The sequence below is a fragment of the Plasmodium vinckei genome, assembly GCF_900681995.1.
Source record: "Plasmodium vinckei vinckei genome assembly, chromosome: PVVCY_08".
NCBI lineage: Eukaryota > Apicomplexa > Aconoidasida > Haemosporida > Plasmodiidae > Plasmodium > Plasmodium vinckei.
In genome coordinates this window covers 862,183-880,152 of record NC_051300.1, presented here as the reverse complement: position 1 = coordinate 880,152, position 17,970 = coordinate 862,183, and the positions used below count along the sequence as shown (strand labels likewise).

General features: G+C 23.1%; 3 protein-coding genes across 3 annotated transcripts; 1 reads left to right on the top strand and 2 right to left on the bottom strand.

Moving 5' to 3' along the window:
• Positions 1-372: 372 nt before the first annotated feature.
• On the top strand, positions 373-8,982 carry PVVCY_0802440 (protein kinase, putative; the record flags this gene model as incomplete). The annotated part of the gene is made up of 1 exon (XM_008627043.2): positions 373-8,982. One exon carries the CDS (start codon positions 373-375, stop codon positions 8,980-8,982), a length of 8,610 nt encoding a protein of 2,869 aa, XP_008625265.2.
• Positions 8,983-10,042: 1,060 nt separating this feature from the next.
• Positions 10,043-14,200, bottom strand: PVVCY_0802430 (protein kinase, putative; the record flags this gene model as incomplete). The annotated part of the gene is made up of 4 exons (XM_037634256.1): positions 10,043-13,446; positions 13,653-13,720; positions 13,812-13,915; positions 14,096-14,200. 4 exons carry the CDS (start codon positions 14,198-14,200, stop codon positions 10,043-10,045), a joined length of 3,681 nt encoding a protein of 1,226 aa, XP_037490376.1.
• A 1,368-nt stretch (positions 14,201-15,568) lies between these two features.
• On the bottom strand, positions 15,569-16,604 carry PVVCY_0802420 (conserved Plasmodium protein, unknown function; the record flags this gene model as incomplete). The annotated part of the gene is made up of 2 exons (XM_008627040.1): positions 15,569-16,129; positions 16,485-16,604. The coding sequence occupies 2 exons, from the start codon at positions 16,602-16,604 to the stop codon at positions 15,569-15,571; spliced, it is 681 nt and encodes a 226-aa protein (XP_008625262.1).
• Positions 16,605-17,970: the final 1,366 nt, after the last annotated feature.

The window sequence follows — 17,970 nt, the reverse complement described above, 5'->3', positions numbered from 1 at the left end:
ATTCTCTAATTATATATATTTTTTTAACTTTACTCATATAATTATCAGATTGATATACGTCTGCATATATTTATTTTTTTTTATGCACGCTTTTTATGTGTGCATACATCATATTTATATATGCAATTAATGTAAAATATTATTGTAACATATACATGTAACATATTAAAATAATTAACTAAAATTTCTTATCAACAACATCCATTTATAGACATATTAATATAGAATTATTCTGTAATATATTCTTTTATATATTTACATTTAAATAATATTTGTATGCATATTTTATTTATCCTTTAATTAGCTTTTTTTTTTTTTTTTTTTTTTAAATAGCTAGCACTTTTTTTTTCTTAATCCATTTCATTGAAAACAATGGATGAATTAGGGGAAAATTGTACTGAAAAAGAAAAAAATAATAAATTATACTTTTATTATGAAAATAAATTAAATTTATATAATGATAATTTGTTTGAAAATATAATTAACAATACAAACGAAGATTTTGATTTTAATGATAAAAATTCGAGAAAGGTAATGACTAATATAAGTTTAACACAAAGCAGTAATGATTTATTCAACCTTCGCTTATTAGAAGGCGAAAAAAATGATACAGTATATAAAATGAACAATAACAACAGTAATAGTAGTAATAATAATATATACTCAAAAGAAAACACGGACGGCGATCAAACAAGCTCACAAAACAACGCCGATAATTTATCGAAAAATAATAATAGTAATAATAATAATAATGAATACATGTTTAGCTACCTAAATGTGTATTTAAATAAAAAAATAAAAAACAAACCAGGTGAAAATAACACTAGTAGCATAAACCCAAGTAATAATAACAGCAACACAGTTGCTGAGTCTAACAATATAATGAACGATAAAAATACTTCCAAAATAATGCGTACCAATATTAACGGTGTTAGCAATTTTGGAAATACTAATCCTGAGGAAAATAATACAGTTAACGAGTCAAATACATTAGTATCGGGGATATATAAAGTTAATTCATATCCAAAAGAGAAAACCAATAATAATAACACGAATAATAATAATAATAATGTTAATACATTTTTAAATGCACACACTGTTCCCAGTACTTGTGATAGTAGTGCTAATTTCAGTAACAACAAAATATATCCGTTTGATGATATAGAGAAAAATCATGAAATAACGGAAAATGATATAAATAATAATGAACAGACTACAAACTGCCTTAATAATGATACATATTTTACTAATGAAATTAATTTAAATAAAATGGAAAATATAAAAAGTAGTGATAATAATCTTTGCAATTTTATAAATTGTTCAAATGATACAAAAAAAAATGTAATAATAAATCCTGATTTTCAGGGAAAAATAAATTCAATTACTAGTGATAGAAAAAATGGTGATAAAATATTATTTCAAGATGAAAATAAAATATATAAAAATTTTCGTTTTCCTCAATCTACTAACGTAGATGGAAAAAATGTAACAAAACAAAATCAAAACATTAATTCACAAGATAGTGAAAATAATGTTTCAATACTTAAAAAAAATAACATAAATGACAACCCAACAAAGTTTGTAAATAATGAACATACCAGTGATAATAACTTTACCAATAATACAGATAAAAAAATACAAAATAATAATAATAGTTCTTATTCTGCAAGCCCAGGTAATAAGACCCCCTCTTTAACACAAAAAGATAAACTCCAAAGAATAGAAGATAAGGAAAATTATAAAAGTTTTCTCAATGTTATAAATAAAAGAATGGAAAATTTTGCTAGAGCTAAAAATATGACTAATTCAGAAAATGCATTCAAAAAATCCGACTGTTCGGAAAAAGATGAAAATATTTCAACTCGCCATGAAGAAATTGATAAAGAAAAAATAGAAAATCCAAAAAAGCATACTATTAATGAAATAAATAATTACACATTAAATGAAAGTAAAAAAACTAGCCGTAATAGTAGTATTGAAAATGATAATGGAAAAAATATAAATATAGATGATACTAAAATGGTTTATGATCAACATAAATTAAATAATAATCAATCAGAAAATTCTTCTATGAAATCGTTAGAAAGATATACACAAATGTATTCCTATTCAGAAGGTGTTGAAACAAATATATCCACTAATAATAATTCCACTTCAAATATGGAGGCATTAAATAATACATATATTTTTTCACCTCCCACGTCAAGCAGTTATAACAACAGTCAATTTAAAAGAATGAATGACAGCAATCGAAGTAATAATAATACATGTAATAATATAATGTCAAATATTAATTATAAAGATAATATGTTTAGTAATAATTTAAATATGATTGAAGAGGGAATAAAAAGAGAGCAACCATTAGGAAATAAAAATCAACTCAATATGGCTCACCCCAATAGTATACCCAATAATTATACAACTTGTGGTGATACCAATATGGGTAATGAAAACAATAGTAATATGAGAAACGAAAATGGAAGTAATATACATATTAACAATATTGGTCAAAAAAATAATTCAAATAAAAAAATTATATATAAAGATGAATTTAATATAAATAAAGGTAATCTTATTGATAATATAAATCATGGGCCTATTTTTAATAGTCCTGATAATTATACAAGTGGAGAAAATTGCTACAACAATAGCAAGGAATATTTTATGAATGAAAATATTAACAATGCAATGTTTAATGGTGATTATTTAATGACTCATTCAGGTAAAAAAGATCCTCTTGATATTGAAGATGGAATAAGAGATGAAAATAATTTTGTAAGTTCCGATGATTTTTTTAATAATCCTCATGGTGGAGAAACTCGATTAAAAGATTCTCAACCATTTGGCAATAAAATATATCCAATTATGAGCAATACAGGTCGATATAATAATACACCAACTTCTAAAGAAAATATTATTGGAGTCCATAATAATGATAATTTATTTTGCCTGAACAGCAATAAACAATGTAATCAAATAAAAACTTATAATAATAATAATAGTGCAACTATGGAAACAACTGATTCATATAATAATATTTTATCTGTTGGTTCTAAATATAATTTTTTAAATGTAGTGTCTAAACGTCAAAATAATAATAACGACACAAATATAAATTCAACATTAGGAACACTTAATGATTGTGTTAAGGATGGGAAAGGCAATCGAAGTAATAGTGGGAACTGCTCATTTGGCGATCGATATTATTCACAACAAAATTATGACAATAATAAGAGTGCATTAAAAAATGTTAAACATTGCGATAAAAGTGTTTTAAAAAGTGTCGATAAAAATATGCAACACAAAAATTCACATCATAAAAGTTTTCATAAAAAATTTCATGACGATCTATCACATTCCGATCATTACAATTTAGTTAATTCCATTTCAAGTCCAAACATTTTTAGTAATGTAGTAAGTACAAATTATTTCGGAACCCAAATTGGAGACTTAAAAAAAGAAAAAGTTAGTGATACACCAAATGAATATAATAAAATTTCTAATAATTTAATTTCTACTCCTGAAGAAATGCCTATATATACTCAAAGCGATCGAATAATAAATGAATTTGCTATAGACAATAATAGCAATATCGATAAAAATTCAAATTCAAATGAACAAACTGTTAAAAAAAAAACAAAAAAGAAATACATGTTTAATCCTCATGGGGGAGAAAATAATTGTAGTATCCGAGGAAATAGTAATAAATGTAATAAAAGCGTTGCAAGTAATAGTATTGATGGAGCTAGTTTGAAAAGTGCTGATAGTGGTAGAAGCATTTGTAGTAAACTAGAAGGTGGAACTGCCACTATGTCTTCAAGGAATGATTATAATAATATAATGGATGATAAATTAAATGGACATATGGTCGGCCCATTTACTACACATAATAATATGTTAAGTAATATGTCTGAGGATCACGGTGGTGGATGTTCTACTACATGTAATAGTGATATTGGCAATTCAATACATATATTTAATAATAGTAATACTATAGATAAAAATTCTAACAGTAATAAAAATCACTACATTACAAATATGTATTATGAACAGAATTTTAAATCAGAAGGAGATAGTACATATCCAAAATGTAACAAAGATAGAAATCCTATATTTTGTAATACTAGAGAAAATAATAATTTAATAAAAAAAAATATTAAAAGTAATGTTAAAGCATATTTTCTTTTAGATAAAAAAGAAGAAAATATAAATGTAACACAAAATAATAGATCGAATATAATGCATATTGAAAATAATGATACATCTAGAACTACTATAAAAAAAGAAACACCCTTTAATGAATTTGCTTCTTCAAATACTCACAAATATAATGATATCCATAATAAAAATTCAGAATTTATTTCATCTGACAATAGACATAGAATAAATAATAATGTTAAACAAGTTAATCTACCAATTGATGATAATTCTACTACTCCAGATTTTTCAAACATCTCTCATATTAATAATCCTGACTGTGGACAAGATGGTCTGCAATACTCATCCACCATGTTTATACCAAGTAACAATACATCTAATAATAATGCAAACGAAAATAATAATCATTGCATAAACCCTAATAGAGTAGGGGTCAATACAGTTGATGAGGCAAACTATTCGAGCTGGAAGAAGGTCGGTGGAATTGGAAATGTTAAGGGAATGGAAATGAATAAGTATCCATATAAAAATCCGATACTTATAGATAATAGTAATAATAATAATAAAAATAATAATCAAATAAATTATATGAGCATATTACATGACCCAGTTAAATATTCACCAAATAATAAACAAGATGTATTTATAAATAAATATATGGATATAAAAATTAAAAATATGGATGACAATATGAATATTGATTATACAAACGAACGATTTATTATTAATAATAATGCTAACTTAAAAAATACACCATGTAATAATAATGTATCTAATTTAGTTATGAATCCAAATTATTTACTTCAAGGGAATGGAAATATGATGTTTAAAAATATGCCTCTTGGGGCACATGAATATAATATGGAAATGACAGGAAAGCCAGATTTTCCTGTTTCAGTTTCACCAATGAATACTAACATTTCTAATACTATAAAAGAAAATAAAAATGTTATATCAAATAAAAATCCTGGTGCAGTCAAAAATGTCGGAGCAAATAAACCGGTGCATAACTTTAATTTTAATCTAATAGAAGGAAATACTATTGATAACAACAATTCTAAAGTAAATAATTTAATGACATATAAACGAAATAATGGAGCTAATAATTTATTAGAAAATAATGAAAAACTAAATATCAAAATAAATTGTCCTAATGAAGAATCAAATAATTCTGAATCACATATTAATAATAAAAATAAAATATATACAGAAGCAAATCTTAAAGGGATAGGCATAAATAGTAATAGTAATATTAATCGCAATACAGTGGCAAATTATAAAGTTAATAATATTCTTATTAATGATAAATTAAAGAATATATTATTAAGTAAAAATTTTAACAATTTCTTAATTGGTGATGAAAATAAAATTGGAATTAGAAATACTATTAATAATACTACTCATAATGGCGTCGAAAATGAAGCTTGTACATCGAGTTCTACTCTTGGAGGCTTAAAAAATTCGAATGTATTGCCTGGAAATAATATACCAAAGTTAAAGGAACCATATAATTATTATCCTCATTTAAAAAATCATATTCCTCCTAATAATAATGTAGTAAATAAAAAAATAAATGAAATTCCAGAGAATAATAAACTACAAGATATGAATGGAATATATAGTAACTATATTGAACAAGGAAGTGCAGTCATGAATACAAAAGAAAATGCATCTATAAATACTAGTAAAGAATATAATAATAAGCATGTAGCAGATATAAGTAAATCTATAGGTTCACCGGCAAATGCTAATTATAGTCTAAATTATATTGAATCAGTATATAATATATATCCTTCATCACTTTTAAATGCAAAAAATAAAATAAGAAGAAATGGAAAACCAGGTGGTAATAACTTTAACGAGAATGTTGTTAATATATCTTCACAACAACGACAAATTTCGCAAATAGAAAATGAAAATAAATATTATAATAATATAAATACACAAGAAGGAAATAATAAAAAAATAGTTAATCTTAATTTTCAAGATATGCTTATATATAAACAAAATAATTTAAATATAGATGAAATAAATAAAGAAAAATATTATCCAATTTTTAATAATTATGTAAATTCAGGTGGAATACCATCTATGAATAATAAAAATATTCCTAGACAATGTACAAATAGTAAAATATCAAATACACCTATTAATGATATAAATAATAATAGAAATATAGTTAGCAAATCAACTAATAGTTATCAAACTCCTGAAGATCCAAATAAACCAAGAATTAAAGAAGATGATTTATTTTCATCACTTAATATGCCATCTAAACCTTCATGTAATGATCCTCATATTTGCCATCAAGGAAATTTTCAAGACAAAAGAACAATAGTTTGTGGTGATAATAGAATGGCAAAAGAAAAAAAAATAACTTTACTTGGGACTAGAAATAAAAATTCCGTTCAAGTTACATGTGTTAGTGGTGTTATAGGATCTATAGAAAATAATAATGTGCCACCCATTTATTCAAACTTGGCAAATTCAAACTTGGCAAATTCAAACTTGGCAAATTCAAACTTAGCAAATTCAAATTTGGCAAATTCGAGTTCTTATTTTCAAAACAGAGGGCCAGAAACTGCTACTAAAAATACAATTTCTTATAAGCCACCCCAAAATAATAATAACGACATGAACAGTCAGGCAATTATGGGATTAAAAAATGAAAATAAATTAATTAATAATGGAAAAGGATTAATTAGTTCAAGTAATCATAATAAAAGAATAGATCAAACTGATGATAAAAAAATCGAAAATATTTGTAATAATAAAAATGAAGGAATAACAATACATGATATAAATAAAAATAAAATTTACGATATATTTTTATGTAATAAAAAAAATTATATTTCAAATAATAATAATAATTTATATACCAATTTAAATAATAACAATAATAATAACATGAGAAGTACTATTCAAAATGCAGAATATTTTTATTCTAAAATGATACAAAATAATAATTTGGCTAGATATAATGAAGAATTAATAAAAACTATTGATAGAAATGATGATGTAAATCCAGTTGATCCGAATGTTATATCCCCTCCTCCAGCTTCTGTATCTAATACTTCACCAAACTTAGTAAAAAAAGAAATAGAAACATATAATAATAATTGTATAAGTGAAAAAGATTTAAGCTATTACAAAAATGTTAATTATAAAAATATGGATATAGATAATTATGTTTTATATCACCAACAAGAAAAAGATATCACTGAAAAATATTTAAAAAATAGAAATTACATATCTAGCGATAATAATATAAAAATAGAATCCATTCAAAAACAACCTAATGATCATAATTCACATATCCTTCGTAATATCAATATGAATGCAAATATTGCAAATAATAATCTTATAATAAATAAAGGGGTTATAAAAAATATAGGAAATATTCCAGATAAATCAGTAAATTATTATAATGAAAATCGATACTATTATATGAATGAACTTCAACAACATTCAATAATTGGCAATAAATATGGACCAAACAATAATGAAAATAATTCAAACTTAGGAGGTGGAACTGTTCTAAATACAATTGGAAATAATAATAAAAAAGAAGATTATGATGAAAATGTTTTCCGTATATCTAAAAGCCAATTTATTAGTCTAGAAAAAGATATCAAATATTTACAATCATTAACATTACATAATATTAATTCAAAAGATTTATATTTCGAAGCATATGAAGAGAAAGAAATATTTCCGTATGACCATAACGGAATTGAAACTAACCCAAATTATTATTTTAATAATGGAGAAAATAATAATGATTATATTTTTATAAATGATCATGGAATGAATGATTCTAAAATGTTTAATAATACATCTGTTAATGATATTTCTAATAATGGACCTGGAGGATGTATAAAAAAAGAAATGAAAAAAACAAAAGTCTATACAAATAAATTAAATACCTCTTTAAAATATTCTGTCATAGAAGAAGGATCATTTGGTGTTGTATATAAAGGATGGTATAAAAATATGCATGTAGCAGTAAAAGTTCCAGTTGAAAAAATGGTTAAACAAGATCCTTATGGATTAACTAAAAGATCAATTAATGAATGGAAAATATTATCAAAATGTGAACATCCCAATATTATAAAATTATATGGTGGTATTATTCATAGCTATTTTGATATTTGGCTAGTTACAAAATTAATTAATGGTTCCGATTTACATACAATAAAAAATAATATGAATAAAGAAGAAAGAGTACTAAGTACCGATATATCACTAAAAATGTGTAGACAGCTAGCTGCTGTTATTAATTTTTTACATACACCAATTAAAAATAAAAAAAATGTTATAATACATAGAGATATAAAACCAGAAAATTTAATTATAGATAGTGATTGGAATATACATTTATGTGATTTTGGTGATTCAGAAGAAACAGAAGATGGAAATGTATCAAATGTTTCCGGAGCTACTTGGATATATGCACCTCCAGAATTATTAACATGTCATCCATTAAAACAAAGTAGTGATTATAATTTTTTAGATTACGCTCAACTATCATATAAATGGGATATATGGTCAATGGGTTGTGTTTTTCAAGAAATGATGAATTTACCATCACCTTTTCAACATTATATTATTTCTTTTGATGAATCAGATCAAATATATGAAAAACTTGTTGATGTTTTTACAAAGAAATTACCTCCATGTATCCATTCCAAAATTGACAATTCACCATTTGCTGATATTATAAAATTATGTTTAAATTATGATCCTAATCTAAGACCAACAGCTAAGGAAATCGTTGATTTACTCAACCAGCCAAATGAGTATTTGCTCCTTAAGAGGAGGTAGCTATTCGACGATAATGGAAATTTTCTTCCATACATTTTTTGGCTAGAAAAAAAAAAAATTGCACACATATAGCTATGCATATACACTATATCCAATTAGCTAGCTATAGTATTTTTTTGAGCTATTCCCTTGGCTTTTTTAGGAATTTCGCAATATATATATATATGTATGTATTTGTGTGTGTATTTTTACCGTTTGCGTTACTTTGCTTATTAAAAGTTTAATGCATTTTATATAATATGCATGTTCTTTTTAATTTATGTCACTAATCATTGTTTTGTATATTTTAATTTCAATTTATTTATGCATGTAACTATATTTACATTTATTATATACCTTTTTATATGCATATTTATACGGGTGCATGTATTTTTTTTTTTTTGGCCACCCAAGCATTTCCATTATTAGTACTGTTTGTTCCTTTTAAAGAAATTCACATATTTACTCATGAATAATTTTATACAGGAATTGCATTTTCAGCTTTATGAATATGCTTGTGTGTTTTTTATTTTTATATCTACATAAAAGTAGCAACTTATATGTACTCTATGCGTGTTTATGTGTGGATTAACTTTCCCGCTCCTATGCCTCTATCATTGATGATAAATAGCGGTTTAATATCATGAACAAATGAAAGGAAAATAATAAAAATACCCGGATTTTTGTTTTCAAGTATTGTTGATATAATACGGATTACATAAAATAGTAAATACTATATACGTTCTTAACACACCTATCTGAAAATGCATATTTCTTTGGTTTTGTTCTACATATATATTATTTATTCTGCCATAAAGCATTTTTCCGATTAAGCAAATAAAAATAGCAAAAATCGGTCGCACATGTATGCAAAGCTGGCATTTAATTAATTTTTAAAATGGCTAGTTAGTTGTTTAAAGAATAATAAAATAACAAAAAAAAATAAACAATGAAAAATACACAATAAAAATGATTACATAAACAAAAAATAATAGTGAGAAACCATTCCCAGCAGCCTACAAATTTTCTAAACATACGGAAACGTACCTAATTCCAAGATTAGGATGTAGTTGGTTTATATTTAGAGAATTTCCTGATTATTTTTTTTCATAATTTTTAAAATATCAAGGATATTCTTAAAATAGTTATATAAATATTTTGAGGTAGGCCTATTTGATGGGTCTGGATTTAGACATAATTTTATAAGAATTGTAATATTTATAAAAATATGAGACATTATATTATTATTTTTAAATTTATTCATATCAAAATAAATATAATTTTGAAAATAACATGTAGATATTAAAATAGAAAGAAATAAATTAAAATTATTATTATGTTTATTCTTAAATGGTAATGTTTCAAATATAAGCTCATACATTATTATACCTAATGAGTATATATCACTTTTATTTGTATATTCTTCACCTCTCAAAACCTCTGGTGCTGTATATATACTTTTAAGATTATTTATAAGTTTTAAATTAAATGTGTTTGTATATAAAAAGAATGGTGCTGATGTTATTTCATCAATATATTTTATGTTTTGTTTTGTATAATTAATATATGTAATATATGGAAGTGGTATAAAATTATTTGCTTTCAAATTATAATAAATGGTATTTTTTTTTTCTGAACGTTCAGGTCGATTTTGAATATTAGCTTTATAGTCATAATAATTTTGAATGTGTGCATTTTTAAAATTACATATTTTTACATTCCCATTTTTTGTTATATATAAATTTTTACTGTTTATATTTCCATGATATATATTTTTTTCATGTAAATAATGTAGAGTAAGACAGATTTCGTATAAAACTTTTAAAATAACCTTATTATTTAATTTCCATTTTTTATATCCATTATATATGTTGTCTTTACTATCATTTTTATGGACATATTTTTTTTCATTTTCTTTATTATTTCTTTTTTTCTTTTTATTATATAAAATATCATATAAACGTTTTCCCTTGATATATTCAAAAACCAAACCAAAATGTTCTCGTATTTTTTTATTTTTTTTATTTTTTTTCCAAGTAATAATATTACCAATATATTCCACAATGTTTGGATGTCTTACATTAGACATAATAAAATGTTCTTTTATAAAACATATTCTTCTACTTATTTTTTTCATATATCTATCCATATTTTTATAATCCCAAATCATTTTTAAGTATTCACATGTGTTATTATTATCTCGACCATTCTCTAAAAAATCATTTTTATACTCGTTTAATTGGTTAATATTTTTTTCTTTTTCAATTCCCTTTCCCCCATCATCGAATAATTCAAACTTTGTATTATTTTCAGATATATTAATATTACTATTTTTATAACTTAATATATTATTCTTTATACTTTCAAATGCTCGGAAAATATTTTCTTTTGGCCTATCGTCAAATAACAAATTTTGGGCACTATTAAATAAATTTGTTCCTATAAAAGAGTTTTGCTTACCTTTTTCTTGAATATTTAGATTATGTAGGTTATTATTATTTTGTGTTTTGTCTATGTCATCCTTTTTTTCTATTTCAATTTTTTCGTGACTGCACACAACTTTATCATGCCCCTTAGTATACGATCGAACAATATCACTATCATTTATTTCATCTATATTTTTTTCTTCCTTTTTTATTTTCAAATTAGACATAAAATTTACACTTTTGATAGTACGTAAGCATACAAAACAATTTCCATAATAGCCCAAATATAAGTTCTTCGATTTTTTTAATTTTTTTAAAATAGTTAAATCTTTATTTCTTATTAGATTATATTTTAAGGAGAATAAGCTTTTATTTAGTTGTTCCCATTTTAAAAAAATTTGTAAATATATATTATGTATATTATTAAATGTGTTGATAAAATTCATAAAAAAATATATATGTTCATTTTTATATACTCCTAATTCATTTAATATTTTTCTACTCATAATAAAAAAATGAAATCCTTCGACATTGTTAGAAATAAATGATGGAATATATTCATCTAATTCAAAAAGATATAATAAAATAGAAATATGTTCTATTCTCCATTGATAAATACATTCAATTTTATTTTTTTTGTTAATTTCTTTTAAATAATTTAATAAATATATATACTTTGATAATTCTTTTTCTTTTTTTCTTTTTATTTTTTCCAATTTGGGCATAATTTGTTTAGCTATACCCTCATTTGTTCCACTACCATGAGACATAAAATAATCCCCTTCTAACTTATCGCTACTTTGCATACTAGCTGTTTTTAAACCGTTATAATAATTTAATTCACTTACTTTATCATTTAGTATTTGTTTATTATCTCTACAAAAATATTTCATAATATGTTTATTAACAAATAATGTGTATTTTATTTTATTACGATTTTTTTTTTGTGGTATGCTTGTTTTATCATTATTCAAATTTGGACTATCCAAAAGACAAGCCATATTCTCTTTTTTTTTTATTATCAGTTTAACTATTATTTTTTTTTTTTTTTTTAACTTTTCGCTATCTGAATAGTTACTAATATTTCTTGTCATATTTTCAGAAAAATAATTTGAACTATTTGAATCTAATTCATGAAATAAATAATTCTCGTTATTCAATATTTTAGCTTTTACACGTTTTAAATGGGAATTTTTTTTTTTTTTTTTTTTTTTTACTCTCTTATTTTTTTCATATGTCATTCTTACTTGGCTAGACATATTCGACTTGTAAATATGATCGTCAATTTTATCAAGTTTATCAATTTTGTCAAATTCGAATGGCAACATATCATTGTCGCTTTGATTTATATAACTATTTATAGGCACCGAATATCTATATATATGTTTTGGAATGCTAGAAGTATTCATACTGTTATTATTATTATTATTTGTCAAAGGGTTGTCATAAACCGGATTAGAATAATTACTAATTTTTTTATTAAACTTTTTTTGACTTGGTAAAGAATAACAGTAATTATCATAAGGTGTGCAAAAGCTATTTGATTTATTTACATCACAATAATCTTTTTTTATATATTTGAATTTTTTTGATTGTACTCCTAAAAAATGTTTTAAATTAAAATTTGTGTCTGTATTCTTAGTTACGTTATTTATATCTTCTTCACATATTAATGATGTACTTTTATTTTTTTTACAATTTTCATTATATTCTATTTCATTATCAATTGCTGATTTGTCTATGTTTAATATTTTATAAAAAACTTCAGTTTGAATATTTTGAGATATATTATTGTCTTTATAATAAGGGAAATATTTAGATAGTTTATTTTTAAAATATATTTCATTATCTTTATATAAACATATATTTATTTCCATATTTTTAGAAATTTCAATTCCTACTTTTTTTGCATTTGACTTAAATAAACATAAATTTAAACCTTTATTTTTCTTTACTATTCCTACACCATTCATTAAACCATATTTATAACAACCAAAATATATTTTCTTTTTTTTATAACTACATCCAAAACCATGTGAAATATTATTCAACCATTCACCTGAACAAGTCATAAAAATTGGGACATATAATATCCGATTTCTATTATTCAATTTTTTTTTCAAACTTTTATGAAATAAAATAAAAAAAATACACATACACAACAAGTGAAAATTTAGTAGCCCATTTTCCATTATCAACATTATATTTTTAACAAATTTTATATAAATTACATTGTTACAACAATTTGGCTGTTTAATAATTTACCTGAATAAATCACGTCATTTTTATTATATAAAATTCCGTATCCATTTTTTGAATTTTCCTTCCATTGCCTATGAGGGGATAGTCAAAGCAAGAATAAATAATTAAAAGCGATGGAGATATGCAGTTATATTTAAAATGCTAAAACGGAATATTCCTTACCCTTGATATATTGCCTTAATATCTTCATATATATAAAAGCCGTAACCATGTCTTTTTTTATTTTCAGTTTCTCCAATATAAATATTTCCATCCGCATATTCAAACTATCCCATATGATAGAATGCAAAAAAAAAAAAAAATAAATATAAATAAACAATATATCATTTTTAAGCAAAAGTGTATACGACATAAATTGTAGAGCCATGATTTACTGAACAGTGGAAAGACATTTATGGTTGTATTTCATAAAATTCCGTTTTTTTTTTTTATTTTTTTTTTGTTACTATTTCATTAAATGGGTATTCCAGAATATTCAAGAGTTGGCTATAAATAAAATCATCCTTATCTTTATATTTCAAAAGTAAATTGTGTTTACTAATTTTGGTCATGACGCTATAGAGAAATATAAACGATGCTTTATCTATATAGTATAATAAAATCTAATAAAAGAATATAAACTACTGGCATCATACGTAGTATAATACTTTTTTATATCTGTATAATTCGAATATAAAATAAAAGCAAACAAATTTGCTTCATGTCTGTATATACGTATGTAGCAACAGCACATACGTAAAGAGGTTATATTTTTAACTTTATCATTTAAAAAAAATATAGATATTTATTTAATTTACTTTTTAACAATTCAAAAGTTAAAAAAAATAAAATTATATATATTTATGAAATAATCATTTTGTATATACTTCATTTAATGCACATTTTTTTCTGAACGTTCATGTGTTCATAATTTAGCGTATACTTTTTTTTTTTTTTTCACTTAATAATTTTAAAGGTAAATTAACAAATATTCAATACATAAATATAAATAAATATTTTTAAAAACTGTATAATATATGTATAATTATGCAAGCACAACTGCAGCTATTTTGTAACTACATTTTTAGGGTATTCATATTGAACATTCAAAATAAAGGATTTTATATATAGAAAAAAATATATCCCATTAAAATGGCTAGCTGTGATATTTCCATAGATATGCATACATAAACAAGCTGGATTTACCATTTAACCTTTTTATTAACTAAAAGTTATTCAACTAATCCGCACTCTTTAAAGAGTAGAAAAACAGACCAAAAAGATAAAGGGTTAGGAAATATTCCTGTTTTCAACCATTCTTATTATATTTTTTTTTTTTCTTTTTATAATTAATTCAAAAGCAGGAGTTTTTGAATTTCATAAGTACAACTCTATTTTTTTTTTTTAACGGTAATTGAAAATCTGTTCCCATATATGTACTTTATTAAATACAAATAACTAATACATTTAATTATCTAACACACATATATATAACATATGCATATAATACATATAATGTAAAAAAAATATTAAACTTACATTAACACACACACAAAGTTATTCCTTATTGTTTATTTCATGGTTATTTATCAAGTCCCAAAATTAAAAAAAAAAGGATTACACACATATATAATATATATTATTTACGGGCATTCGCTACTTATATAGAACATTATATTATTATTTTGCAAAGGTGTTTTATTAATTTGAATTATATATAATACCATTGATAAAGCAAATAATATTATTATAATTCCCACGAAATTATAATTTGTGTAGTATATTGTATTTCTTCTTTATATGGAGATCTGATTTATTACTTCATTTTGTTTCAGTAAAATATTGCACATATATAATGCACAATTTAACTTCTTCCAATAGTTATGTTATATATATATGTTTGGCTTGTATTTCAAATGCATTTCCCACAATTAAACTGTTTAATCACAGAAAGTTTGATCGGTTTGGAGGATAAATGGCCAGTTTAAGAGGGATGGGTCATAACCAGCGACGTAAAGAGCATTTAATAATTTGTTGTATGTTTCTAAAAGTACAGTTCTGTATTTGGATAATATTACCATTGGTTCAATTGATTTAGTTCCTGCAATGATAATATGTTCATATTCATTTTGTTCATTAGTTTCAGCATAGATAATGTTTATGTTGCTGTTTAATAATATTTGTTGGTTTCCTTGGACTGCATAGATACTTGAGTTGAATTCATCAACAACGGTGGTATTTTCATCAACTGGTTTATTTAAAATTAATTTAAATAACATTTCAGTTTTTTTTTCTCCAAAAATGAAATTTCTGTCACATCCATAATTAACTAACATGTAACCAGAGTTTCCGTCTCTTCTTAAGCCGGAGAAATCGTATTTAGTACATCTGCATAATAAACCTGGGAAGATTTTATCAGATGCATTTGTTGCAATTTCGTAGTATGTTCCTTGTAATTGTTTTAAGTCAATGTTTTTTGTTAAAATATGGACAGTTCCATCCTGCCAAAAAAAAAAAAAAATATATATTAGGGGTATAAAATTAGCTAGCCATTTTCAAAAGCCTTTACGGCTAGCCCAATAAATAAATTGGCATATGCAAAGTGAAAACCTCATTTGGACTACCCATAACGACACTAATAAATATTTATCAGCGTTGCTATGAGTAGTCCCCATTAAATTATATAAACCCCCCAACCACCCATGGGCTCATAGTATTATCTATTTATATACCCCCAAGTAATGAGAGCATATTTAGAATAAAGTATAAGCCATATAGGAAATATGGGGAATATTTTATTTATTATTTTTTTATATTATTTTTTTATATTTTTTTTTATAAATTTTTTATGCTTACATTATTTGGGTTATCTGGAGTTGGATCTGTTGAGGGAGCATCAGTATTATTATTGTTTGTGTTTGTAGCTCCAATAAAAGATAAGGATAAAACAATGGCAAGAACACTATAGAATTTCATTTTGATAAATATAAAAAAAATAAATACAAAACTAAATATTCAAATAAAACTAAAATTTTTAAAAAAAAAAATCCTATACTAAAAGGTATTTATACTAAATACTTTTTACTTAATTAGGTAAACTTAGGAAATATCAACAAATAAATTAAAAATAAAAACAGCAAATTTAACTAATTTTATAAAAAAAAACTAAAATTGCAAAATGATATTTATTATTACAAAAATGTTGTTATAGTATTTTTAATAATAATAATTTTAATTTTTTTAAAAAAAAGTAGTAAATTTGGAATTTAAATACAAATTAAAAAAAAATGCTCTTTTAATTTAATTATATTTTTAAATATATAATTAAAAAAATTATGCTAATTTTAGGTTTAATTTATTTTTTTTTTTTTTATAAAAGCCCTAAAAAGTATCTAATGTTACAAAAAAATATTTAAATAAATAAAAATAATATACCTAATATCACCTAAAAAAAAATACAATAACGACCCATCGATATTTTATTTATAATCTACACGGATTAAATTTTATTTATAGGAAAATATGTTTATTAATTTATTTTTTTATTAATATTATTTTTTTAAAATCATGTACTTATTTTGTTTTTACCCCTTTAGTTAATCATAAATAAATATAAATAATAAGAATACAAAAAAAAAAAAACTTCTATTTTTGTTAGCATACCTAACATTATTTGCATAAAAAAAGTATAGTATATAGAAATATGCATGCAGAAAAATAAAAATTATTAAAAGAAATTATATACATATATAATATAAGTGTATTATTATTATTATAATTCCCCCCCTTCCCTTATTTTTTCTTTTAGCATATTAAAAAAGAAATTATAGATACAAAATAAAAATAAAAAATTGTACAAAAAAAGTACAGGAAAGATACCGCTATAATATTCTTAGCCTATCTATATAAAAAATATATATGTATATACTATATTATTTATGGAGAAAAAATAGGTTCACCCTTAAATATTATATATGCCGATTTTCCAACTGTTTTTTTTTAAACATAAATCAAAAGGCGTACACTATATATATAACCTAAGTGGATAAAGAATTAGCTATTTCCTATCCTTTTCATTTTAATTATTAACAGCTTACTTTTTGCATACCCCTTAATAATATAGTAAACAAAAAAAATGTTGATCCTATGATCAATCAATTCCCTTTACCTTTTATTTTTTTAGCTCAAATTTTTATTTTTATTTTTCCTCTTTTCTCACTAAAAAAATATATATAACATTAATAATAATATAATAATAATATATAATAATAATAATGCATAATAAAAGAAATGGGAAATTAATTACCATTTTCTACACCTTCAATATTACTAAATATTTCAT